Source organism: Carassius auratus, chromosome 31 (genome assembly GCF_003368295.1).
Source record: "Carassius auratus strain Wakin chromosome 31, ASM336829v1, whole genome shotgun sequence".
Classification (NCBI taxonomy): Eukaryota; Metazoa; Chordata; class Actinopteri; order Cypriniformes; family Cyprinidae; genus Carassius; species Carassius auratus.
In genome coordinates this window covers 20,839,040-20,866,004 of record NC_039273.1, presented here as the reverse complement: position 1 = coordinate 20,866,004, position 26,965 = coordinate 20,839,040, and the positions used below count along the sequence as shown (strand labels likewise).

Genomic DNA, 26,965 nt, shown 5'->3' with positions numbered 1-26,965 from the left:
TTTAAAACGTTTTGTTGAACAGCAAAACAACAGGGAAATGATAGACAACACGAACAAGTTATATGATGCTATCCACAATAAAATATAAAGTATTTTTAATTAACCATATGATAATTGTTTATAATACGCTATTAGTTACTTACTTTTATGGACATAATGCATTAAAACACTATCACATCAACATGCAATAGTCTTAATTGTTCAGTCAATTTAGTAAAGATGTATCCATAATCTCTGGGTTCAATTATGTATAAAATAATTAAGGCACTACATCGTGTATTATAAAATATAATGAAAACAAGTTATGCAGGTTTCATAAAGTTTCACCAATTGTTGTAGATAAATAAACTGCAATATGTGATGTTACAATTTAAATTTTACTTAAGTCTGACGGTAAAAAAAACTAAACAAATTGCTTTAATAAAAATGCATATGCTGGTCAAGGTTAGAATAACATGTTTAGTGCGCCGACTAGTGGTGATTCTCTCATAATGCAGTTCCAAATGCTGATGAATGAAGTATTTCATCACACTGTGAATAAACTGAGACTATGCAAATGCAAAGCATTATTTAATTTAAACAATACACTTTTACACTCTGCAACTTCTTATACAAATCACAATTTTCAAAATGTCTCAGCAAGGGGTAATAAAACGATTGATCACATCACTATGATTACGATTGTGTTAACAGGAGAATAACATTATACAAACACTCATTCACACATACATGCATAGAGACACACACATACGTGTGCATAAACACACTAGGGTCACAGCTAAAAGTATCTTGTGCTCTTTAAGATGCATTCAAGACATGCAACAGTCAGTTCAGGTAAGGATAATATGGGACTCTGTTTATACGATATTAATAACAGCATCCTATTCATTATCACTGACATGCCAGAGCAATTTAGTAACACAAGAAGGTTTGGTTTCAAACCAGAGCTGCTTGCTTCATGTCTTTGTGCATAGCATAAAATGCTGATGTTGTGTGCTGTGCTTTAAAAAAAAAAGACTTTTCTCAGCTTTCTAACTGATTAAACCTTTGCCCTTTGTTGACTGTTTGTTCATCAAATGATTGGAACAGGTAAGTGCGTATGAAGATGCACATCCCTATAGGAATAGATACAAACATGCAGCACAAAAACCATTCACACGACTAAAGACAAGACACAGAGCCACAGGAACAAACACACAGAGAACTGATCTTGTGCACGCATGCACACTCACTCACACATAGAAAAATAAGTACATTAAATAACAAGTAGGTCCAAAGCATCATTAGACAGTTTAACAGGATCCAGAACAGTCAGTATTCCAGACCAAGTGCAGATTTGTCTTGTGAGTAAAGCTTTTCCAGAAAGCGAGAAGTGTGACTCCTGCATCTGATCATTTTATATCCTGCCTTGGTCTTTGTAGAGTCACACCATTTCTAAATATTGGTTTGAATGTCTGATGCTGAATTATATATAGTGCCACCACAGTGAAATGTGTTGAATAGTTTTTTTTTTTTTTTTCATATAGTCTGTTGGCTTCTTTCAGAACTCAGAAAGGGAAGCCTGCTGTTATTTGCACACATAACAGCACTTATTATAATATCAGATGCTGTGAACAATGTCTCATAAATCTCAAAGCTGCAGGAAACTGTGCTTGGGAAAATATTAGAGAATGTAAACATATTTTGCAAGTATGCATGGGCAAAAATTAAAGCTTTGTAACCTTACAAATGAAATGATTAAAATTATTGTTAATGAGTTACCCTATAATCTTATCTTAATTTCAAGTTATATAAATATATATATATTTAAAGATGTTACACTCTCAAAGAGCAATTAAATATTTTAGAGATTAAATGTTTCTAAGAATTAATATTGATTATATAAATTTAAGGAATTTGGGAATGTGATAATTAACTACATTTTCACTGGTTAAGTATTAGGGACCATTTCGAATGGTCAAAATAATTAACTTCAAGCAAAAGCAAAAAGTGCAACCAAAAAGCGGCTTAATTAAAAAAAGTAAAAAACATACAAAAATTTAACTAAAAGATGGCTGCATAGCTCTTTTCAATGTAAATCCACTAAGACACTTACTGTGCTTACAATTGGGGTTAAATTGAAGATATTTGTATGGTTCAATCCATACTTGTCTCCACAGCCTTCAGACTTTTTAGAGCTATAGAGCTTGTTAAAAAAATGTCAAGATCAAAGTAAGGTCAAAATTCAGAAGTCACAGTCACTGGGATCTGAGAAGCGAGATCCTCCACGACTACCTAGATATACGGCAGAGGCTGATTTAGGTCTGCTGGTACCGGCCTGACCGGGCCCTCCATGACGTCTGTTGTTGTTGACTTCAGCATCCAGTGTATCCGTGGTGATAACCCAGCTGGCAGGACGCCACTTCTTCAGAGCGTAAGGCGTCTTTACTCGCTTCTTGATTTTATCTCCTGATCCCTCTGTCACGTCGTCAGCAGACTTGCCTCCTGTTGGAAAGCCAAAAAATTACAAGATTATCACATGTCATTTTAAAATGTAAAACAATAAGCCTCATTCCTGAAGCATCATAAGATTGGATCTATGTGTAAATTGTTACAAAACTGAATAGTTTTACAATCTACAGAGCTCTTAAACAGACCAAATAATTGTTTTTAATTTTCTTTAGAAATTAGCAGAGAAGAAAAACAGAAGCAGTATCTTAACCCAAAAATCTATTATCTTATTTTGCAACATGGAAGTAAGCTATTGTCTGTGAATGTGCGAGACTTCTAAGACTGTCAAACTGATTAATCGTGATTAATCATATCCAAAATAAGTGAATGTTTTAATAAGTTAATATTAATAAGTTAGTGTTTACATGATATTTATGCCAACTGTGTAGATTTACATGTATATATAAATACACAAATATATATATATATATATATATATATATATATATATATATATATATATATAATGTGACGAGTCAGCTGCCTCCTCCCTGGTTATCATCAGCCCCCCTTCCTAAATCGTCGCCCTTCACCAGGCTCCCGTCAGGAGTGGGTGTATGAGAGGTAGGGCGCTGGATGAGCCAGGGCTGTTTAAAAGCCCAACGCACCTCCCCTCGTGAGACTGGCCTCTTCCCCGTGCATGCACACTGGTGTCCTCATGGGTCCAGGAAGGGTGCGTTGAGGGACTCCCGCGTCACCAGAGACATGAGCTGCCGGACCTGCGGTCCGGACGAGAACCGCACCTGTTTACACGGCCGACGGGCCAGGATGCTGGGCCACCCATCCCCTGCATCCCCTGCGACCGCTAGAAGCCGCCGCCCCTCACGCCCCAGACCGAAGTGGGGAGCGCGTGCGGCCGCCGGACTCCACCCCTTACCTGGACCCTTCCTCCATGAACACTGCCCGACCCACACGAACCCCGCAGCACAACGAGGACACCAGAGCCCCTGTTTGTTTTGGACACTCTCCCCCTTTGTTTTATTTTCTGTTAATAAAATAATCTCCGATGCCTGATGCCATGCCCACTGTGTCCGTCGCTGGCTCCTCCCGTTACTATCTCAGTTTCTCCGAAAATTAGAATATTGTGAAAAGGTTCAATATTAAAGACAGCTGGTGCCACACTCTAATCAGCTTATTAACTCAAAACGCCTGCAAAGCCTTTAAATGGTCTCTCAGTCTAGTTCTGTAGGCTACATAATCATGGGGAAGACTGCTGACTTGACAGACAGTTGTCCAAAAGACGACCATTGGCAAAGAAAATCTGTGGGGTATTGTGAAGAGGAAGATATGATATGCCAGACCCAAGAATGCAGAAGAGCTAAAGGCCACTATCAGAGCAACCTGGGCTCTCATAACACCTGAGCAGTGACACAGACTGATCGACACCATACCATGCCAAATTGCTGCAGTAATTCAGGCAAAAGGAGCCACAACTAAGTATTGAGTGCTGTACATCTTCATACTTTTCATTTTTATACTTTTTAGTTGGCCAAGATTTCTAAATATCCTTTCTTGGTATTGGTCTTAAGTTATATTCTACTTTTCTGAATTTGGGATTTTCCTTAGTTGTCAGTTATAATCATCAAAATTAAAAGAAATAAACATTTGAAATATATCAGTCTGTGTGCAGTGCTTTAAGTGGGCCGGTACGCACAGGTACTCAGTACCGCCACTTCCAAATCTAGCTCTTGAGCGTACTGCCACCTCTCCGTACGCCCAGAACGTGCTTTTAGCATACCGGTACGCTCATTTGGACATCTGTTTTAATAGAGGTTTTAGTCTTTTGCCTGCGCTGCCACTTTTCAGAGCTCCCTTCACAATGCAAGCTTCCTAATTCGTCCCACCGAGAGCAGAGACTACATTACCCATATACCCTTGAGTTTTACAAGTGAAAAGCGCATGCGTCGTATTAGCCGCTATCAGTAACAACTCAATGCGGTCGGAGAGGGCGTGTGAAACGCGCACACTCAGCTGAATAAAAATTCAAATATGGTGAACAACACTTAATATGCTCTCCTGGCTTCAGTACTAAAGCAACACGTTCAGAATCAGATAACTCGCTGGCTGACACCCCAGCATGTCTGAATGATATCGCTGCAGGTCAGACGCAAGCTAATGAAGTAATGCAGTAGCTCTTTCAGGTAGGGTGACCTGACGTCCCGAAAAATTCAAAATCTTGAATTAGTTATTGTCTGATAAACATTAAAAACTGTTTCCTGAGGCTGAGTCGTCCTGCAACCAGCCCCCGCTGGCTGCTCATTGGCTGCTGCATCTTTTTTCTAAATTCTAAAAAAATACCGTAGGCGGCTAGGCACGAATTTAGATATTCATTTATCAAATGAATCTATATGCACGAAGACAATACGACTTTTTTGTCCACTTTTTGTTTTAAAGCTTGATGAAGAGAGCGCAAGTTGCTGCAACTGCGAGGAGGACAGTGATGTACGCGTAAAGGAGTGATTGACAGTTCGCGGCACTGTGTGCAAAACATAGGTTTTTCTCTTTAGTGTTAGCGTTACAGAAAGGTCAGATTTACGCACTGTTACAACAGTCATTGTTTTTTTTTTTCTTTTTACAATGACATTTGAGTTCATGATTTTAATGTTGTTGTTTCTTGTGGCAGACTAAAGAGTAATGGCAGACGGTTGTTCTTTGAATAAAAATATGTTTAGTTAAGGTTTGAAATTCATTATCTTTTATTAGAGGCTACGAAGTCTAATATCATAAGCCCCCCATCCCATCACCCAAGAATAGATACTTTGATACTTGCATCAGTATCGATAGATCGATACTTCAGGATCGATTTGGCCATCCCTAGTTATAACGCAAGCATTATTGAACATGTACTGATTAAAATAGTACTGAAAATTTTTTAGTAAAGCCTTACACTACTGCGTTACAGTAAAAAGTAATATGTTACTGTAATGCATTACTTTTGTAATGTGTTACTCCCAACACTGGTGGATACAGTGACAATTTAATTTACCACCGGCGACATACACACACCCCTTGAAAAAACAACTCTTTAGTTCTGCAAAAAAGTACATATTTTGCATTCAAAAGGCAAATTTAGTTTGGAGCACTGATACTCACCTAGTAATGGCAGTGTGGTGATGGACAAATCCAGTGAGTTGGGTCTCTCTGGTCTGCGCACACGGTTCTGTCTAAGCAGGGCCTCTCCATGTGTCTGAGCTTGGGTTTGGGCCTGTGGAGGAACCAAGGCTGGGGTAGGACATGGGTCGGGCAGTGCAACAGGCTCCACGGTAGAGGCTGATGGAGCATCTCCTGTTGGACCAACACTCTCACTGTTCTCTCCCTCTTCTCCTCCACCCTCAGTGTCTCCCTCGCCATCTCCCTCGCCATTGTTGTTATTGCTGTTGTTGTTGTTTGCATTGTCTGGATGCGGCTCTCTTCTCAGAAGTGGTTCCTGCTCATCAGGGCTAGTGTTCAAGATGCCGAAGTTCAGGTTCTCTGAAGTCATGGCGCCCTTCCAACGGACATCAGCAGCATTGGCTGCACTTCCTACTGACTCAGGTGCTGCTCCGGTTGCATATTTAATCACTGCTGCCGCAGCATCGTTGTTGGCAACAGTAATCAGCCTGGGCTCATGTGCCATGCTCACTGCATTGGCTTTAGCCACACCCATCTCGACTTTTTTCAGATTCGACTTTCCAAGTTTCCCAAACTTCATCCGCAGTGACGAAGACGACAAGGTAGATGTTTTCCCACAAGGCTTAGCATTGAGACTTAAGCTACTTGGCCTCTTAGGGACATTCTGCTGCTTAGGTAGGATGGTTACAGGGGTGTCAACATGCCGACCTGAACCCTGAGATCCTGAAACCTCAGAAGCCATCTTCATGAGGGGGTAGAACAGGCCATGTGAGGTTGCTGTTTCTGGAGAGCAGAACTGTTTCTGTGAATGTTCCATCAGGCTCTCATCAGAGCTCTCCCTCAAGTTCCTCTGGACTTCACTTGGGTCAAGTTTTGGTATCTCCAGGTCTTCCCGGGTTAGCTGAGCACAGAGAGGGCCACTGTTGCCCACTGGTGGAGGCTGTGAGGACTCTGAAATTGGAGTGTGGGAGGAGCTTTCTATGCTAGACTGTCGTGATTGGGCCTGCTGCCATTCGTAGTTGATGCAGTTCCTGTTCTTCTCTCCAGGGTTAGACCCTTCCACTGAGGGTGGGTCCACTGAGGTGTCATTATGGAGAGGTTTATCAGCAACACTGTGGCCTTCAGTGTTTGTAGATGAGTGTTCAAGGAAAGAACCCACTTTAGGGGTCTGCTTTCCTGCAGAGATGTTCCTGGAAAATTTTTGTTAAAGTAAGAATCACATAAAATAAAAGCAAACATTGACTTATGCACATGATTTGTGACAGTTTGTGCTTATTGATTATTAATTATCTAGAGTTCTATAGACTGGGATTAACTGGGGATGTGCAGTTTAGTGTTAAACATAATAAGTCTGGATTATATTATTGATTATTAATTACCTGTGGTTGAATTCATTGATTGAATCATTGTTGAAGTAAAGATATGATTGTTTTTGGAGTTCCATTAGTTATGCAGTGAGTACCGGTTATTTATTGCCTGTGGTTGTAGAGTGCAGTAATAAGTTTGTTCAATCAGTGATTACTGATTATCTGCAGTTTTACAGTGAGTGGTCAGTGATTACTGTTTATTGATGACCTTTGAATGTACAGTGAGTGGTCAGTAATTACTAATTACTGATTCACTGTTATTGGTCAGTGATTTTTAATTGCCTGTGATTAAATGGTGAGTTGTTAGTGATTATTGGTAACTTCTGGTTGTACAGTGATTGGTCAATGATAACTGGTTATTGGCACCTGTGGTTTTACAGTAATTATTGGTTATATATTACCTGTGGTTATACAGTGAGGGTCAGTAATTATTGGTTACTTATTACCTGAAGTGATTAGTGATTGCCTGTGGTTATAAAGTAAATAATGGTTATTGATTACCTGTGGTTAAACAGTGCAGTGCTGGGGTTGAGAGCAGGACTGACAGATTTTTCCCTGTCCCAGATAAGGAGCAATTCAGCAAGTCTCTCCTCTGCACACTGAGCCGTCAGTCGGGCTTCAGCATCCTGATCCCAGCAGTCTTCTATTGTCTCTTTTAGAGAGTGCACCGTCTGCACATAAACACGCACATATACATCAACATCAACAAATATTTGTTAGTCCAAAATAAGTTTTTGGACTAAAAAAGCTTTTGGACAGTTTTAGTTCAATAAGAGTTGATGTGCTGCATTTGTGTGTGTTCACATCTTCATTTCTCACCAGGCTATTCTCTTTCCAGGCCTCTGGGAATTTGGGTCTTTCTTTTTCTCGAGACACAAATGCCTGCATGTCTTCTATGGTAGGGTGATTGCCCAACTCTGCCTGAAACGCCATCTGAAACGCTGGAACTGTTTCACCTGGTGGGACAGAAGATTTTTACTGAGAACAAACTGAGAGTAGATGTGACATGGATGGATCTGCACGTGTGTACATGTGTGTGTGGTACCTGGGAAGAGGTCCGCACACCGCATGAAGGTCTCCCAGTAAAGCAGACCCAGTGCATAAACATCCACTTGTTTCAGCGCAGACTCACAATCCTTCAGATTCACTGCCCCTTCTAGCACTTCTGGAGCCATGTATCGCACTGTACCCACCTATTGAGTGAGGTGAAGAGGGATTACATATGATTAGTATGAGGTAGTATTGTCTTAATCACCGGTCTGGTTTAGATTTTGCTAGGTTGGATCAGACTGGACCATTCTAAATTGCTGTTTGCTGACCTCACTGATGGCACTGTTGTCCTCTTCTCCATGCCCAGGAGGTCTCTTTCCCGTCACAATCATGGAAAGTCCAAAATCACTGATCACACACGAGCCATCTGTCTTCACCAGTACATTCCTACTGTTCAGATCCCGGTGGGACACGGCCGGTTTATACACATCTAACAATGAGAAGTAGAAAGGGTAGGAAAGGGAGAGATGGAAGGGAAAGGAGTGGGATGAGAAAATTACATGAGAGTGAATCGCAAAATAAGAATTGCCACTAGAGAGCACTAAGAACCACTTGTGTCTCAAGAAATAAGCTATGTAATAGGAATTTTACTAATCTAAGTGATGCGGTTATGCACAAATGCTTAAAACACTTTGAGTGGCTTATGTTAGTTTCCTCTGTTTTATAAAAACAATATGATAAAAGACACTGAAATATATCATATAAATGTAATAAATAATGACTATTTTATTAAACATGTTTATATGTAAATATGTGTATATGTAAATAATTACATTTATTGAGAATAATGATAAGTAATATAGCTTTTAATAATGCTGTATATGAGAGTTTATATGTCTGTCCAGATTCTGTGAGTTTAATGCAGGATATATCAGTATATATCAGGATGTCCGCACTGAAGACTCTTTCTATCTTTAATAGTCTTTATGCCTTTGATTTCCATGCATTTTTCTGACACTAAATAAAATAGGAACACTTTTAGAGCCTTTCAGACTGAAACAAAGACAATGAAAACTAAAAAAAGCACTGAAATTACGCCCCATCACTGCCTTCCTGCTTTCTCAGACTGAGGCTATAAATAAAGTGCACACACCCACTATCACATCCATACTCCATACTTAAAATCTAAAGTGTATTTTAAATAGTTGATAACTTTTGTCTGTTTTAGAGCTTGACAGCCTGAGGTCCAGTTCACGCCACTGCTGTACTTAATTGATCACAAATACAGTAAAAACTGTAAAATTGTGAAAAATCATTACAATTTAAAATAATTGCTTTATATTTTAATATATTTGAAATGTAGTTTTTCTTGCCATTTTTAGCAGCCATTACTCTGTTCTTCAGTTTTGTATGATCCTTCAGAAATCATACTAATGTGCTGATTTGATGCATAAGAAATATAATTATCAATATTAAAGCTGTGCTACCTAATATTTTTGTATAAAAAAAAAAAATTCTGGATTTTTTGATTAATAAAACTTTTTAAAAATTATTTTCAATTCAAATCTTTTGTAACATTATAAATGTCTTTACTTTTGCTTTTGTTCAATGTAATGCATACTTGCTGCATTATAATATTAATATCTTTCACACAAAAAAATCTTACTGATCCCAGATTTTGAACAGTACTTTATAATAATTTTATGAAAGAGATTGGCCACTATAATCATCAGCATTCTGCTTTTGTACTTCACAGAGGAAAGAAAATAGTACGGGTTTGGATGGAACGACAAGTGCGTGAAATATGAATTTATTTGTTATTTTTGTGTCTCACCCCCTCTCTGTATTTCTGTGTGCAGGTACGCCAACCCTCTGGTGACAGACAGAGCCAAACGACAGCAGCTCAGCCAGTCCACAGTCCGCCCGCTCAGATACGTGCACAGAGAGCCCTGGGAAGACAGAGGAAGTACTCTATTCAGAGGAAATCATTTGCAAAGTACAGGGAGGAACGCACAGGAAAGACGGGGGGGTGGGGGGGTGAGATTAAAGTGCAGAGCAAGAAAGAAAAGCGGCGGTATATCTCAAAATTAGCACAATTAATGCACTCCTCAGGGCTACCTTAGGGATGCCTCCTGTCGCCATGGCAACCTTGCTTGAGGTTAGCCCACAGTAAGTACAGGCTGAAAGCCCACGGTTATGAATAATTGAAAACTTCTCAGCTCAGTCAATAATCTCTCTCTTCCTCCATTACATCGAGAGAGTGTGTCGTGGGTGTGAGTATGCAGCGAGAGGTAAAATGAGGATATTCTGCTGAATTGTAATCTTTTCCTGGTTCCATAAGTGCAAAAACAACAGAATAGGAGGATGAAAACAGACGTAGAGGAAAACTGCAGGAAGAGAGTAAGCCAGTTTTAGGTGATATCAAAAGATATCGCATTACACTTGTGAGATGCTGTTACCACAAGATCAAGAATGACATCAGATCCCTTGGGTCTCTAAATATAGCCACAAAATAAATGTGTGCAAAGGCAATTTTGGAGCTGTGATGTAGAGAAGAAAGAATGTGAGAAAAACAAAAAACAAGAACAGACTAAATGGCTGAGGGGAAAAGATTGAGTAATCTGGAATGAGACTAGAGTATTTGCTTTTGGAATTTTTGGGGCGGCTGGTCTGGGTTCCACAGTATTCCTGCGATACTCACATGCGGGTAAAACTCCAGCAAGAGGAGAAACTCTGTCCGGCCTTCTGTACCGACACGTTCCTCGCTCTCTAAGAAGCGCGCTACATTATCATGATCCAGGAGGAGGTAATAAATCATACGCTCATTAGTAAACTGCTGCCGGTTAGCAGAAACGAAAACTTTCGCTGCCACAGATCGCTCATCAAGCAAGCCGTGGTACACTGTTCCATACCGGCCCCGGCCAATCAGCTGTGAGGAACAGAAAGAGCAAAAACAAAAAACATTATAAAAAAAAGAACATTATAAATATAAAGTATGCATATATATATATATATATATATATATATATATATATATATATATATATATATATATATATATATATATATATATAAATCGTTGATGTCTGAATTCTTTAAGATTTTAGAAGAAGTCTCTTGACTTGATACTGTAAAACATTTATATTATAAAACATTATTACAAATTTAAAATGGCAGTTTTCTATTTGAATATAAATTAAAATGTCATTTATTCCAGTGTTGATCCTCCAGAAATCATTCTAATATGCTGATTTGGTGCTGACAAATAATTTCTTAATGTTGCTGTTGAAAACGGCTGTGCTGCTTAATATTTTTGTGTAAAATCATGCATTTTTTCAGAATTCTTTGATGAATAGACGTTCAAAATAACAGCATTTATTTAAAATAGATTTCACTATTTTTTTACTATTTTATTTGCTTAAAAAGGGGCGGAAAAAATAATCAAGCAGTTACTGGAGTCTGTGATTGGTTACCTCCAGCAGTACTAGGTTGTCCAAATCCAGAGAAGGAGGGGAAAGTGCAGTCTCCAGAATATCCAAGGTATGCAGAGAGTGTTTACTACGTCCTGGAATACACACAGGTATATAAATCCACATGCACATAGGGATTCATCAGGATTGAATCATACATTTAAAGCATCATAACATCACTTTGGCAACGCACCTCTTAGCATGCGGTAGCTGAAAAAAAGCAGAATGGCGAGGAAAGCAACCATGGAGACAGTTGCTAAGGCGACAACTATGACTTCCTCTCTGTAAAGTTGGCGGGAATCTTGAAGGATTCAAGGACAAATGTTAACTCATGAACCAGATTATAATAAATAAAATAAATAATTTAATTGCAAATAGTTAACCAAATTTACTGAGTCATTCCAGCTCAATTTAAAGGGTTCATATGATGCGATTCACAAGTTCACACTTACATACAATTGAGGGGTAAAGTTTAATGCATATCTGGCGTGCTGAGGGAGGGCTCCGAGCTCGGAGTTCGGCCCGAACCCAGGGTACTCCCCCCTATGTAAATGTTTTAGGACTAGAAGTGTGGAGAAGGGGTGGTGGGAGGATGCTGCAAGACTGTCAAATGAATTGAGGTGAGACTGCTGTATATATACCTCTTACCATTGATTGCTGAGTGCTCTCCACCTGTGTTTATTATGTGAACGTGCTCCTCCCAAACTTCATTTTTAAAACCTCATTTTTGAATTTCTCTTTGGAGTGTTACAAGCTCTCTGTGCATAAAGAAGATCTGTAAAATTGCAAAGACTAAAGTCTCAAATACAAAGAGATATTCTTTATCAAAGTTAAGACTGTGCCACGCCCCCCTAAAACTGCTCATTCAAACACGCCCCCACATGTCTAAGTCACTATGTGGAAATATTTATGTAATGCCACCCAAATGTTCACACAAAGAAAGAAAGCGTGGTTTCAATGACCGCAATTGGTGTTGAAGCAGCCATGTCAGGGAGATGCTGTATGCTTCTAGGCGAAAGCAAAAGCACTTTATTTGGCCTGCTGAAAGTTGATGCATTTAGGAATCTTTAAGATTACTTAGAACAGAACAGCAACGCATTTTATGGACGACCGTTTCATGAACCTAGGAGAGGAGGTTATTCTGACTTTGCTACGACAATCTGGTGCTTCTGAATCTGAATCAGCTACTGTAAGTATGTTTTGTTATTAGTCTAAGTCAGTGGTTTTCAACCTCTGGGCCGCAGTGTTTTTCTGCATATGCTACAGAACAACAAATTCAAACATGCATAAAAGGCTGTCAACAGGCTCAACATAAATGGCTGTCAACATGTTCCCTCCTGACTGCTTGCTCCACTGACTGTTTCCCGTTTTGCTGAGCGCTGCCAGTCCTAGTTATTTTCTGTTCATTTGGAGATCATTCTAGCACTGTGTGATTAATAGGAATCGTCATAAAATAATGATTTGAGCATGCGCAATTTCTAAATCGCTTTATAGCACGACTTTCCGCGGCCCTTACTTCCCGCAGTATGCTATCCGATCCAATCAGAATGCAACACCCCTAGCGCGAGAACAGAACAGACTCCAGGATCACACACGGTCTGTGATGCTCCTTTTTTCAGAGCCCATGTAAACGGATCAGAGCATTCAAACTGCACGCTGTAAAAGGCTAGAGATAAAAACGTGCGAAAATAATTAATATCTAGCACACGAGCATAGAGAGAGTTGTGAGTTTAAGTGAGAGGAGACACGTTTTAAGGGAGCACATTCTCCTGGCGAGAGCATCATGTATCTGAGCAAGCACGTCTGGTTTTGTGACAGAGCAAAGGAAATCTGCGTGTGAGCGGAGAGATTCGTGCTCGTGCATTATTTTAATGTGCTTTCGCGTTACAATAATGCGCTCTCTCTGCTGCTTCTCCATTGCATACACATACTGTATACAGTCTGTAAACTTGTGAACCTGTATAATGTATAACAAATCTATTTCAACACCTGAGTATAGTGATTATTTTGACTTATGTCTGTTCTAGAGACGTTACAACTTTTTGATAAAGCTCTAATTGGTTTTCTTTTGGAAATATGTTTCAAATTCATCCTAAATGAATCGCACAGCCCTAGTTCATTCAATAAATACAGTTAACAATCTAGCTTCTGAGTACTTAGTTATTAACCCAACAATAGCGGGGTCAAATCTATTTTTTTTATTTTTTTTTTGCAGTCGGCCGCGCAAACATATATATTTGGTTGTGTGGGCCGCGAGTTGAAAAAGGTTGGGAACCACTGGTCTAAGTATTTGCTATAGACCATTCAAATGCACAGTTTTACATGTCGTATGTGTGTGTGTGTGTGTGTGTGTGTGTGTGTGTGTGCACGCGCGCATGTGTGACAGAGAGAGAGAGAGAGACAGGGTGACACAGTGGAGTCAGCTGTCTTAACCGTCCATGGCTGGTGTACTGCAAACACATACGAGCTTCATCACTGTGTCTGTCACACCACTCTGTTCAACTTTTGGGCATGAACTGATGGTAAAACTAAGGACATTATTAACTGTCCTTACATTTTTTTTTTTTAAGATGAAGCTTGCGATTATGGAAAGTGGTGTTATATTTCCAACAAGTGCTTTGTGATGTTCGGCCAATCACAATGCACTGGGTCAGTTGGCCAATCAGAGCAGACTGCGCTTGTCAGAACGAGGGACTTTTTTGTAGAAAAGTACGCGTTTGAGAGAGGTGGGGCATAGAGGACCTACAATAATGTACTACAATAAAGTATTTGAAAAATTATGTTTTTTGACATTAAAACATGTCAACATATTCTGTTACACCAAATACACAAAATAATGATCTTTAAAAAAGCATCATATGACTCCTTTAACCCGTCTTTCATTTGTACCTCTGTTACTACTAACACATCTCTTTCACTCAGACTCATTAGTTTGCATTTGCTGACAACTATCTGTTTGTCTTTGAACCCCACACACACACTCACGTAGATGCTGCGCGGTGGTCGGCGAAGGAGTTGGGAAGTCCTCAGTGAAGTTCAGGTTGCACATGTCTTTGTTGCAGCAGCAGAATCGAAAACTTCCATTCTGGGCCACCGACGGTTGGTTGGTCACCACGCAGTGGTCATAGCACTCCTGATGGACAGCTAAATTTGTCCAGCAACCTGTTTTAAATGGAGGAAATAAAGCTAAGACTGACTGTAAAGTTCTTTGAGTGTGTGTGTGTATGGAATGTATCTATATACCTTGCTTCTCTAGCAGAATTTTGTTCTTCTTTTTTAACCAGAGTCCAAAGCAGTGACCTCCATGATTACAGCGAATGGTGGAGTTCTCACGAAAGACTTGCCCATCTCCTTGTGTATCTTCCAAGTACGCACACACCCTCTGCTCACTCTGTGCAGCTAAAAAGTCAGAGAAAAAATGAGCAGAAAATCTGAATAGATGAGCCTTGTTCAAAGCAAACATATTCACAGAGTTAAATTACACAGCTATCTCTGGTTCAATTCCCAGGAAATAATTTATAGCCTGAAAGCACTGTAAGTTGCTATGAATATAATTGTCTGCTAAATGCTTAAATGTAAATGTACTGGTCAAGAAAAAAGGTATATATATATTGAACAAAATTATAAACGCAATTATAAACTTTTAGTTTTTGCCCCCATTTTTCATGAGCTGAACTTAAAGATTTTAAACTTTTTCTGTGTACACAAAAGGCCTATTTCTCTCAAATATTTTTCACAAATCTGTCTAAAACTGTGTTAGTGAGCACTTCTGCTTTGCCAAATTCATCCAACTCACAGGTGTGGCATATCAAAATGCTGATTAGAAAGCATGATTATTGCACAGGTGTGCCTTAAGGCTGGCCACAATAAAAGGACACTCTAAAATATGCAGTTTTATCACACAGCAGTCTTACAGTTTTATCACAAAACAGTCTCAAGTTTTGAAGGTGCATGCAATGGACATGCTGACTGCAGGAATGTCCACTAGAGCTGTTGCCTGTGAATTGAATGTTCACTTCTCTGGCATAAGCCATCTCCAAAGGTGTTTCAGAGAATTTGGCAGTACATCCATCACATTGCATCATATAACAATTATTAATTAATAATATTAATAATGTTCATCGTCTAGCTGACTACGTCTTGTATTAATTTTTTCTAAAAATCCTGTCAAACATGCACAAACTGACAGTCACCACCATAAGCTACTACTAAATATTGTAGAAACATTATTTTCTGTAAAGTTGCTTTGTAAACGATTCGTATTGTTAAAAGCGGTATACAAATAAACTTCAATTGAATTGAATTGAATCCAACCAGCCTCACAACCGCAGACCACATGTAACCACACCAGCCCAGGACCTCAACAACCAGCATCTTTATCTCCAAGATCGTCTGAGACCTGCCAGCCAGACAGCTACTGCAACAATCGGTTTGCTTAACCAAAGAATTTCTGCCCAAACTGTCAGAAACCATCTTAAGGAAGCTCATCTGCATGCTCGTCATCCTCATCGGGGTCTCCAAGTGACTGCAGTTCGTCATCGTAGCTGACTTGAATGGGCAAATGCTCACATTTGATGGTGTCTGGAACTTTGGAGAGGTGTTCTCTTCATGGATGAATCCCGGTTTCTGATGTCAGTGTTGTGGATCGAGTGGCCCATGGTGGCAGTTGGGTTATAGTATGGGCAGGTTTATGTTATGGACAGTGAACACAGGTGCTTTTATTGATGCCATTTTGAATGCACAGAGATACCGAGACGAGATCCTGATGCCAATTGTTGTGCCATTCATCCACGACCATCACCTCATGTTGCAGCATGATAATGCATGACCCAATGCTGCTAGGATTTGTACACAATTCCTGGAAGCTGAAAACATCACTGTTCTTGCATGGCCAGCATGTCACCCATTGAGCATGTTTGGGATGCTCTGGATTGGTGTATGAGACAGTGTGTTCCAGTTCCTACCAATAACCAGCAACTTCGCACAGCCATTGAAGGGGAGTGGACCAACATTCCACAGGCCACAATCAACAACCTGATAAACTCTATGTGAAGGAAATGTGTTGCACTGCGTGAGGCAAATGTTGGTCACACCAGATACTGACTGGTGTTCAATCGGATTTAAATCTGAAGATTGATTTGGGCAATCTAAGACTTTACATTGCGTTCCAGACAGCGCTTTTTAGCTTGATCAGCTGACGTGCTATCGAGCAGACAAAGCTTTCGTCGTGGGAGGAAAAACCCACGGTGGCTTTGTGTTTACATCAATGATGCGTGGTGCCGCGATGCTGTTGCGGTCTGCAAAAACTGCTCACCCCTGGTGGAGTTTATGATTATTAAGTGCCGGCCATTCTATCTGCTGAGGGAATATACTGCCATACTGCTTGTTGCTGTTTACATTCCTCCGAACTCCAAAAGGAGCAACAGGAACGATGCACTAAATAATCTGTACCAGCACATCAGTGAGCGGCAGACAGCCCACCCTGATGCTTTTCTCATCATAGCCTGGGATTTCAACCATGCAGACTTAAAGAGTGTGTTTCCAAAAATACACCAACACATTAACTTTCCAACACGAGTAATAACATTTTAGACTTTGTTTACACCACACAAAGAGGAGCCTACAAACCTGTGACAGCAACATCTCTCTGCTGAACGAGCTGAACACCTTCTTCACTCACTTTAAAAAACAAAACAGCACCACTTCTCATAAGACTCCACCTCCTCCCGGTGACCAGGTGATGACACTGACCCCAGACAGCGCGAGGAGATCCTTCAGCAGGATCAATGCACGCAAAGCTCCGGGTCCTGACAACATCCCTGGCTGTGTACTGAGATACTGTGCTGCAGAACTCACTGAGGTCTTCATGGAAATTTTCAATATCTCACTTAGTCAGGCTGTTGTTCCCACATGTTTCAAAGCTCCCACCATCATTCCAGTCCCAAAGAAGCCATCTCCATCCTGCTTCAATCACTACTGTCCTGTTGCACTTACTCCCATCCTCATGAAGTGCTTTGTACGGCTAGTCATGCACCACATCAAGGCTGCCCTCTCCCCCACCCTGGACCCCTTCCAGTTTGCATACCGGTCCAACCGCTCAACTGATGACGCCATCACTACTGCCGTCAACTTAGCACTCACACATCAAGAGAAAAAGGACTCATACGTAAGAATGCTGTTCATAGACTTCAGTTCAGCATTTAACACAATCATCCCTCAACAGCTCATTTACAAACTGGTCCAGCTGGGGCTCAACACTTCGTTGTGCAACTGGCTGTTGGACTTTCTGACTGGAAGACCTCAGGCAGTATGGGTCGGCCATAAAACATCCAGCACCATCACACTGAACACTGGGGCTCCCCAAGGATGTGTGTTGAGCCCCCTTCTCTTCACTCTGATGACCCATGAAGTGCTTGAAGTGCCGTGAAGTGCTGACCCGTACTGCCTGCACACCATCACACAACTCCAACCTCTTCATTAAGTTTGCGGATGACACGATTTGATGGGTCTCATTAGCAACAAAGATAAGACAAACTACCGGAGTGAGGTGAGCCGCCTGGCCATGTGGTGCAGTGACAACAATCTCTCTCTGAACGTGGAGAAGACGAAGGAGATTGTTGTTGAATTCAGGAGAGCACACACTCAGCATGCTCCTCTGACCATCAATGGTGCGACTGTGGAGAGAGTGAGCAGAACCGAGTTCATGGGTGTGCACATCACAGAGGACATCTCCTGGACTGACAACACCGCAGCACTGGCCAAGAAATCACAGCAGCGTCTCTACTTCCTCCGCTAACTGAGAAGAGCCAGAGCCTCACCCCACATCATGTGCACCTTCTACAGAGGCACCATCGAGAGCATCCTGACTAGCTGCATCACTGCGTGGTATCGCGCCTGCAATGCGTCCTGCCGGAAGACTCTGCAACGCATAGTGAGAGCAGCTGAGAAGATAATTGGTGTCTCTCTCCTCTTCCTCCAGGACATTTATGGAACCCGTCTCACCCGCAGAGCCCTTTGCATTGCAGGTGATCCCACCCACCTGTAACACAGCTTCTTCAGTCTGCTGCCATCAGGGAGGAGACTTAAGTCTGAAGTCTGAACTGAAGGACACCTTCACCCATCAGGCTGTCAGACAGCTGAACTTGTTCCCGAACTTGCCCCCCCTTCCCTCTTTTGCCCCAGGCACCACAGAACTACCCCCCCCCCCATAACTATATGAATATATACATTACGTGTTACTTTCTTTTGTCTAGGGTTAGGATTTCTACATAAGGTCTATTAAGACCTGCCTAACTACATGATGTATTCTGTCGGTCTGGATCTGAAGGGGATCTCAGTACCATCTAGCCAGTAGCAGAGAGGAAAAATCAGGGAATGAATGTAACCGGTGTTCTTCTGTGGCCAACTGACCATCAGTTGTTTTGAGAAAGCAATATCTTGGCCAGACAGGCTTTGTGAGAAGCAAACCTCCCAAGACATTATATTGTGCAGGTGATGCATGATAATAGTTCTTTCTTAAGGGCTGTAGATTGAAGACACTATCAGCGATGAATGCAGATGACGCTTTGGGAGATTACGTCCAAGGTCATCATTAGCTATGATGTCCATAGAGGCATGCTTCACTCCCCTACGCTCTCTTCTCTGCTCATGGTCTGCTTGTGGAGGAGGATGTGAATGTTCTCTGATAACAACACAACTGAGCAGTTACCCAGGGGCCTCTGTATTCTACTAACCCTGAGAACGCATGCAAAGACACACACAAACACATCACAGCTCAGCTGCATTATGTCAGCAGACACAAGCTCAGGGATATAAACATTTTTCAGGTATAATGAATGTATTTCCACACTAAATGCACACACAGTAAGTATACAAATGAGCTGTTGTAATTTTACTGTCTTGAAAGACAAAGGTCACATTTTGTCCACAAATATTGAGTTGTCTGTTTAAACTTTGTTTCATTTTTTGTCAATTTTACATCAAATGTGGGAATTCTCCTGCATTAAAATCATGAACCGTGAAATACATTTCAAAATCAACAATACAAACTTGGACTAATATGGACTGATTGAGATATTTTTACCTTTTCAATGTTAATAAATAAAATTAAGTATATATTTGTCACAACCACAGTTTTGCTTCCCATTACATGGACTAAAATATAGTGTAAGTCAATAAAAAAATGTTTGGTTGCCAAGTTACCAACATTTTTCTTTTCTGTTCCACAGTGAAAGGAAATTCACACTCTCTCAGAATAAAAGGTACAAAAGCGGTCACTGGGGTGGTACCTTTCCAAAAGGTACTAATATGTACCGTTTAAGTACCAATATATACACTTCAGGTACTAATATGTACCTTTAATGTATTTATATGCACCCTTTATGGATAAATAAGATACAATGGTGTACCCTCTGAATGGGTACCGCAGTGGTAACTTTTGTACCTTTTTTCTGTGAGTGTACAGGTTTGGAACGACATCTAGCATATGGGAGTCTTACTCTTCGATACAAAAAAAAAATCTAAATATCAAAATATTCAAAATGTCCTGCAGTGTAACAACAGTATCCTCTGGTGTGACATTATTTGATTCACAGAAAAATGTTCAAAGCACTCTATTTAAGCACTTTTCTAATCTTATTATTATTGTGTTGTACAACCCCATTTGTCATGTTGGCTTAATACATAAATGTAAATGTATTTTAATTACTGTTCAAGAAGTTTTCAACGATTACAGTTGAACAAATACAAAATACAAATTTGTAATTTGTAATAAAAAGAACTTACAGTTTACAGTGTCTAAAACATTTTCCCTTATATACATAATATACATATATATCTTAAAATACTGATGCTTTAAAAATAATGTACAGATGTACAAAGGATCATTAATGTACACGCACATTACTCTGTGAAGCTAAAAGATCAGTTTCCACTATAGAATCAGCCAATGGTGGTTTCTGACACTGGCTGACACATCAACCTAATGAGCTCTCAGCCAATGGGAAGCTCTGACACAGGCTGATATATATCGGGATAATGAATGTGGTCTGTTCATCCCTCTCAGTATTCAAGTGACAAGCACACTGAGGAGGACGAGATTGTGTAAACTGTATTTGTATCCATGAAGATGAATGTTTCTGACAGGGGGAGTAGAGAAAAACGGACTTGCAGCCGCAGGAGAAAAAACAAAAAAGAGTAATATATAAATTACACCTTATATTTTTTTTCACGGTCTATTAAATTAAATACAAGAACTTTTGCTGTCCTATAGCTGAGCTCCATGACAGAATTGTACTGCCTTCTCATCAAAAGGCTGCCAAATATTATTAAATTATAACTCCAGCAACCTGATACAATCCAGTTTATAAAGCATTTCAGCAGCACAACAGCAAACAAAATCCAACTCAGTGAAGTGGATAATTCATGACTCTCCATTTCTAACATCACTACAAAGCACAGCAATGTGTTCACGACCTACATACTGGTTCACATCTAATGCTTCCAGCCAAAAAACCCTCCCTTGCCTTTCCTCCAATCTGTCCATCCAGCCATACTTTCACCCAGCTGCTCAGCTAAACCATTTGAGTACAATTAAAATACTCACAAGATTAGGAATATTTGTTTGCGTGAGAAAGGAAGTGTGAGTCAGAGGTGAATGAGAGTCATTATGAATCAATATGAACTGAGCAAATGGTTTAGTACTAGTTCACTCAAAAATGAACATATTGTCAACACTTAGTCATTCAAATGAAAAATGGCACCATAAATTTAATTAGTCCTTGCAACTCAAGTGATATATTCCAAAAGAGTAACACTAACACTATTTTACAGTGTTATTTTACTCATTTTCTAGTTTATTTCAAACTTAAAGGGTTAGTTCACCCAAATAGCAAAATTATGTCATTAATAACTTACCCTCATGTTGTTCCAATCCCGTGAGACCTCCGTTTATCTTTGGAACACAGTTTAAGATATTTTAGATTTAGTCCGAGAGCTCTCAGTCCCTCCACTGAAGCTGTGTGTACGGTATACTGTCCATGTCCAGAAAGGTAAGAAAAGCATCAAAGTAGTCCATGTCATCAGTTCATTATCTGGCTCGGCTCGGTGTTCATCTTCATTTCTCTCTTCACAGCAGTTCAGTCAGTGTACTGTTTGACTACATGAATTACTCCGGTATATTGGTTTGTTTGAACTCAGAGGGAGTGTCAGCCACATTAAACAAGTTAACAGCTTAAGTCATTTGTGGATTAATGCGTATTGGAGATGCAAACTGTTTAAAACGGTTGAGTTCAATTTGGTGAACTGGTTCAAAAAGATCCGGTTACATCGAATGATTTGTTCGTGAACCGGATATGACAAACTGCTTTGTTTTGAACTCTCTCTCACAACAGACACGGAAGAGAAGACAATGCTGAATAAAGTCGTAGTTTTTGCTATTTCTGGACAAAAATGTATTTTCGATGCTTCAAAAAATTCTAACTGACCCTCTGATGTCACATGGACTACTTTGTTGATGTCTTTCTTACCTTTCTGGACATGGACAGTATACCGTACACACAGCTTCAATGGAGGGACTGAGAGCTCTCAGACTAAATCTAAAATATCTTAAACTGTGTTCCGAAGATAAACGGAGGTCTCACGGGATTGGAACAACATGAGGGTAATTTATTAATGACATAATTTTGCAATTTGGGTGAACTAACCCTTTAAGCTCATTTGAAAAATGTGCCTTTGGAAGCATTTCTGCAAAATTATATTACGTTGCTTTTCTCACATTCTGCAAAGTGAACCGTCCAGTGAGTGGCACTAAAAGTGCATTAGGTTGTTGAACAAATCGTGCCGGTTCAGAAATTAAATGTGAAATGAGTTGCAGTATCAGGTTAACATTCGTTTTTGAAAAAAATGTACCACCTAAACTACACCTAACCATTAGTTACAAAAAAATAAAAATGCATTTGCTGAAGCAATCATGCCATTTTAGTTTGCTTCTGCAAGTCTTTGAGCTCTCTTATCATGACTCATGTTCACAAGAATTATATTTAAATGCAAATCAAGCAAGTTTATTTACTACATCAGAAATGTCAGGAGCGTGTTATGTGATAAATCATGCACTATGGTAAACGTGCCATACACGCAGTATTGTTCAACTGCATGAAAACAAGTCTGCCTCTAGTTTTCATTTCAGCTGGAAATTGCATTGAATGTATAAGTCACATTTCTTTTTTTGTTTTATCTTTTTGCTAAAATGTAATATTAATGTATTTTTTTAAAATGAGGTCGAGAGAGATTTTTTCTGGTCTTATTTTGATTTTTATATTTGCATTACTTTTTCCATCTAACGCTCTCGCTTAATCTTTAAAAACATAAATAATTTAATAACATGGGTAGACATAATCTTCAGCAAATCTTGCAATAAATATCCTTTTTCATACTGTATTATAATATTCTGATGCCTACATTCATAACATTTAACATGTAAAATGGTTGATTTTAGCTTGTAATTTTTAATTTAGTCAAAAGTATAGAACTGAATCTCTGACATTTTTCACTGATCAGCCATACCTTGAAAATAATTAGAATTTTGATTTTTATATTTCATTTTGAATACCCTACTTTCACTTTTTTTCTTATACAAAGTCGGCTTCAGAAGACTTGGAATACAGCACACAAATCTTATGGACTACATTGAAAACACTATTATGAAGCGCAAAGTATTACATTTTCTGTCTGAGTCTGAGATCCACTTACAAATTCAAGAACAGATTGGAAATAAAAAACAGGAATTGGATTCTTTGTCCACTAGGTTAGATTTTAGCTATAAATAACATACAAACAGGCCAATAATCTGTTCGACTGATCATCCACTTTCCATTGCAAAAAAAAAAAAAGAAAATCACAAAAATGTTCACAGTGTGAATGCCCCAAACTTTAAAGCTTACTGAACCCCTTTCGCCTATATTGTGCATTCTAAAAAGCAAAGCTCTCCGTGTTCACTTTATCTTGAGATCTGAGTCCAATTTCAAGGCCAGGAACAGAATGAAAAGGAGCTGTTTTTTTGTTTTGTTTTTCTCCACATGGTTCACTACTGAGTCCACTTGACGCACAAAAACACTGATAATTGTTTCACTGATCAACTTTTCTATGCAAAACTTCTATATTCTGTCAAAGATTGCTCTATTTCACGGAAAAATAAATAAATAACGTGGTTGGAATGAGATGTGGATGAGTAAATGATGACAAATAGTTCATTTTGGAATGAAATCCTTTCAATCTTGGTATGTAAACAAAGCATTTTCACAGATAAGCCACCCTTATCAACATACTACAGAAAGAACAGAACAAATCTGAACTACACAACTGAAAGGACACTGTCAGTGCTTCTCAAGTCACGGAGTCAAATGCACAACCATTTCTATGCCATCATGACACTTACTGTCCTGCTGGGGATTTATGATTTCTTATGTATGGTATATAAAAACACACACATTCACAAAACAGCAAGAAAAGGCCAAACAATCCCAAACTATGGAATGCAGTGATTATTTCAGGAAGCACACAAAATTACTGTCACACACAAACGTCGAGGAAAGAAGAGGAAATTGCATGCACACACATATGTTTCAGCTTATTTAAATGCTTGTTTTGAGTAAAGTCTCTCTGAGGCCTCCGCCTCTCTGGTTGAGATACGGTGGAATAGTCTCAGACTGGTTGAAGGGCAAACTGATAAAAACAAAATTAAAATAGAGGCAGACAAATAATACATTCTGTATTTTTTCCACTTTACTGTTTAATCGATTCTTTAACTTTGGGACAACTAATAAATGGCTTCTCTACAGAATATTGCCTAATACTACACAACAGGAGTCAATGGTTTTCATAGGCAAATTCATTTATTATTTCAACATGCTGTTTGTATAATATTTACATTACAGTTACATGAAGCTAAATTATTACTGTGATTCAAATATTCATAACTGTTATCTTTGTATTACTTATTACTAAGGGTTTTTATAATTCTGAATGTATGTTAAGTTTTCATTTTCATTTTAGTTCTGTATTCGTAATTTTGTTATGTGCCTTCATAATTTTTATTTGTTTTTATATATTTATTTTTGATTTTAGATTTTTAAGTCAGTGGTTTTCACGATCTAGTATTTACATATATTTGACATTTCAGAATTATTTCAATTGTGAAAACATTTTTTAATAGTCTTAGTTAATGATAACAACTCGGCTTAGTTTTATAAGTCCAATAATCATTTTGCCATCATTGTGTCACTGTATTGTCCTATATATTGGTTGTAAAAACAGCACTATAAATAGCACTGTAGTAACTAGAAATCTGAGGCTGGCTTGAATCTGAAGTGGACATAGGCAAGCTTTAAGCGTTCTTGAGTGGTCAGATATCTGTCCGAGCAGATATTTGGCTCTGGTTCCACAGCCCGGATGGTCAGACTGCGGGGTTAGCCGTGGAGAAGGCCAATCTGCAAGCCCTAATGTGCCTATTTAAGCATCAAACCGCAAGATGGGAAATTACATTTCATGCTTGTCTTAACAGCTAATCAGTGTTTAGCCTTTTTCTCCCCACATGAACCATGATCAGGGTCAGCTCTTCTCTTATCTGTGTGATGCTCAGTAGCTCTACTGCAGCTCAGGGGCTGGTGCCAGAGAGAGCGCGCGCACACACACACACACACATAAAAGAGAGCTATATATTTAAATGGACGTATAAACACCGATAAAGACACAGTTGTTTATATATACACATCCACACACACTATGACACAGACAGTGCTGATCTCTTTACTCACACACACCTACTCACTTTGTTACTTATCCACAAATAAAAAAACACACACACACACACACACACACAGGTATTGATTGAAGAGTTCCTGATGGATGTGGGTGGCAGTAAATACACCATAAAACTGGCAGGACGTAAACACACCTACAATGTACAATTAATTTCGCCTTCACTTTGAGAAGACATTGAGAGATTTGGAGACTAGGGTGTGGAACAACAATTATACAGTAATTCTATGATATTTACTGCCATTCTTTCTATTGATCTGATAACTATTAGCCTACTTACCAGCCACAGGACCCAGAAGAACCACCAAAGCAATCAGTCCAACATCAAGAATTGTTATTCTGCCTTCAACTGCCATGCTTTTTTCTTTTCTCCTCCTCTTCAAAGACAATATATTCGGATTTATTCTCAGTTACTTGTATAGCTCCCTAGGCTTCAGACTGCACCAGGCAAGAATATTTAATGCTTTGGAGAGTCCAGCAGCACACTTTTTCCTTTTTTTCAAAACAGCATCAAAAGCGAGCTGTTCCTTTGAGAATGGCAATAAAATTGTATGAAACTATCTTAAAGGTCTTGCATTAACCTTCATTGCTTTTATTTCCTCCAGCAGAAAGCATCAACTGTAACCAACTGATGTCTGTGGAATCTGTCTAACTTACTGAGTGTCTAATGTAACAAACCAAATTAACAAATCACATCAAACTTTGTTTTTCCTTTTGTTCCAAAGCACGCGCCCCATACATCTGCCTAATCAGAGTTTAGCGCAGTTATATGGGACATCCCGAGACCGCAAGTGTCCTCGATGGTAACACACAGTTTGTGGTACAGGGTAACATCCATTTCGTGTCTCCCGACTGTTAAAATGTCCATTTGTCGTCATATTCCTAGCGTTCGTTATCTTTTGAGATTCGTTTCGGGAATTTTCTTTGCTTCCATGATCCAGTGAGCTGGGAAACTGTACGTTTTGCGATTTTAGTCCGTACTTCACACAAGGGGAACTGCACCAGAAGACAGGCCAGGAACGCACAGCACACCAGACCGCGACTGGAAACGCCTCGTCCTCGGATTGTCTCTGGATCCGACTGTTCGATGTGGAGCCGGTTTATAAGAGAAAGGAGGTGAAGCGCCCTCATGCGGCAGACTGGTAAAATGACAATAAATGTTGTGAAGACACTAAAGACAAAAAAAGCAAGGCTGGTGAATTAACACTGCTCGTAGAGCACAGCTGTTTTTTTAAAAGCAGTTTTAAAATTACCTTAACAACCAATTTACATATAACATACCGTATAATTTACAAATGTCTAAATTCTAATTTAAATAGCCTATCATTTAGTAAAAATCTTTATATTATAAAAATTATATATATATATATATATATATATATATATATAATTTTATTTTACTTATGAATACTAAATTATACATCATTTAAATTATACGTAATTAATCAACTAGGCTATACATATATTGACACTAAAAGTACACTATGTTATATACAAACTCAAATTTTTTGTTATATTTATATTTTATTATATATTTATTATATTTTAATATTATGCATGTAGCTCATGTGTGCGTGCTTTCAAATTTTCACAAAGAATAATAGTATGCTAGCCTACTACAGATGTATAACACCGATGGGTATCAGTTTAAAAGCTATTTAATTATACATAAAAATACATAAGTATTATACATTGTGTATTGTACCTGTGACTTTTGATATT

General features: G+C 39.2%; 1 protein-coding gene across 2 annotated transcripts; it reads right to left on the bottom strand.

Annotated features, from left to right (window-relative positions):
• Positions 1-553: 553 nt before the first annotated feature.
• Positions 554-26,344, bottom strand: LOC113050799 (bone morphogenetic protein receptor type-2-like). Of its 2 annotated transcripts, none has more exons than XM_026214103.1 (13): positions 25,524-26,344; positions 14,672-14,827; positions 14,414-14,590; positions 11,622-11,729; positions 11,432-11,523; positions 10,660-10,887; positions 9,793-9,907; positions 8,288-8,448; positions 8,014-8,161; positions 7,788-7,924; positions 7,470-7,639; positions 5,584-6,791; positions 554-2,484 (listed from the first exon to the last, which is right to left on the bottom strand). In XM_026214103.1, exons 1-13 carry the CDS (start codon positions 25,597-25,599, stop codon positions 2,225-2,227), a joined length of 3,036 nt encoding a protein of 1,011 aa, XP_026069888.1. In that variant the 5' UTR covers positions 25,600-26,344; the 3' UTR covers positions 554-2,224. The 2 variants fall into 2 exon arrangements, with proteins under 2 accessions (XP_026069888.1, XP_026069889.1); XM_026214104.1 differs by having other exon boundaries at positions 554-2,481.
• Positions 26,345-26,965: the final 621 nt, after the last annotated feature.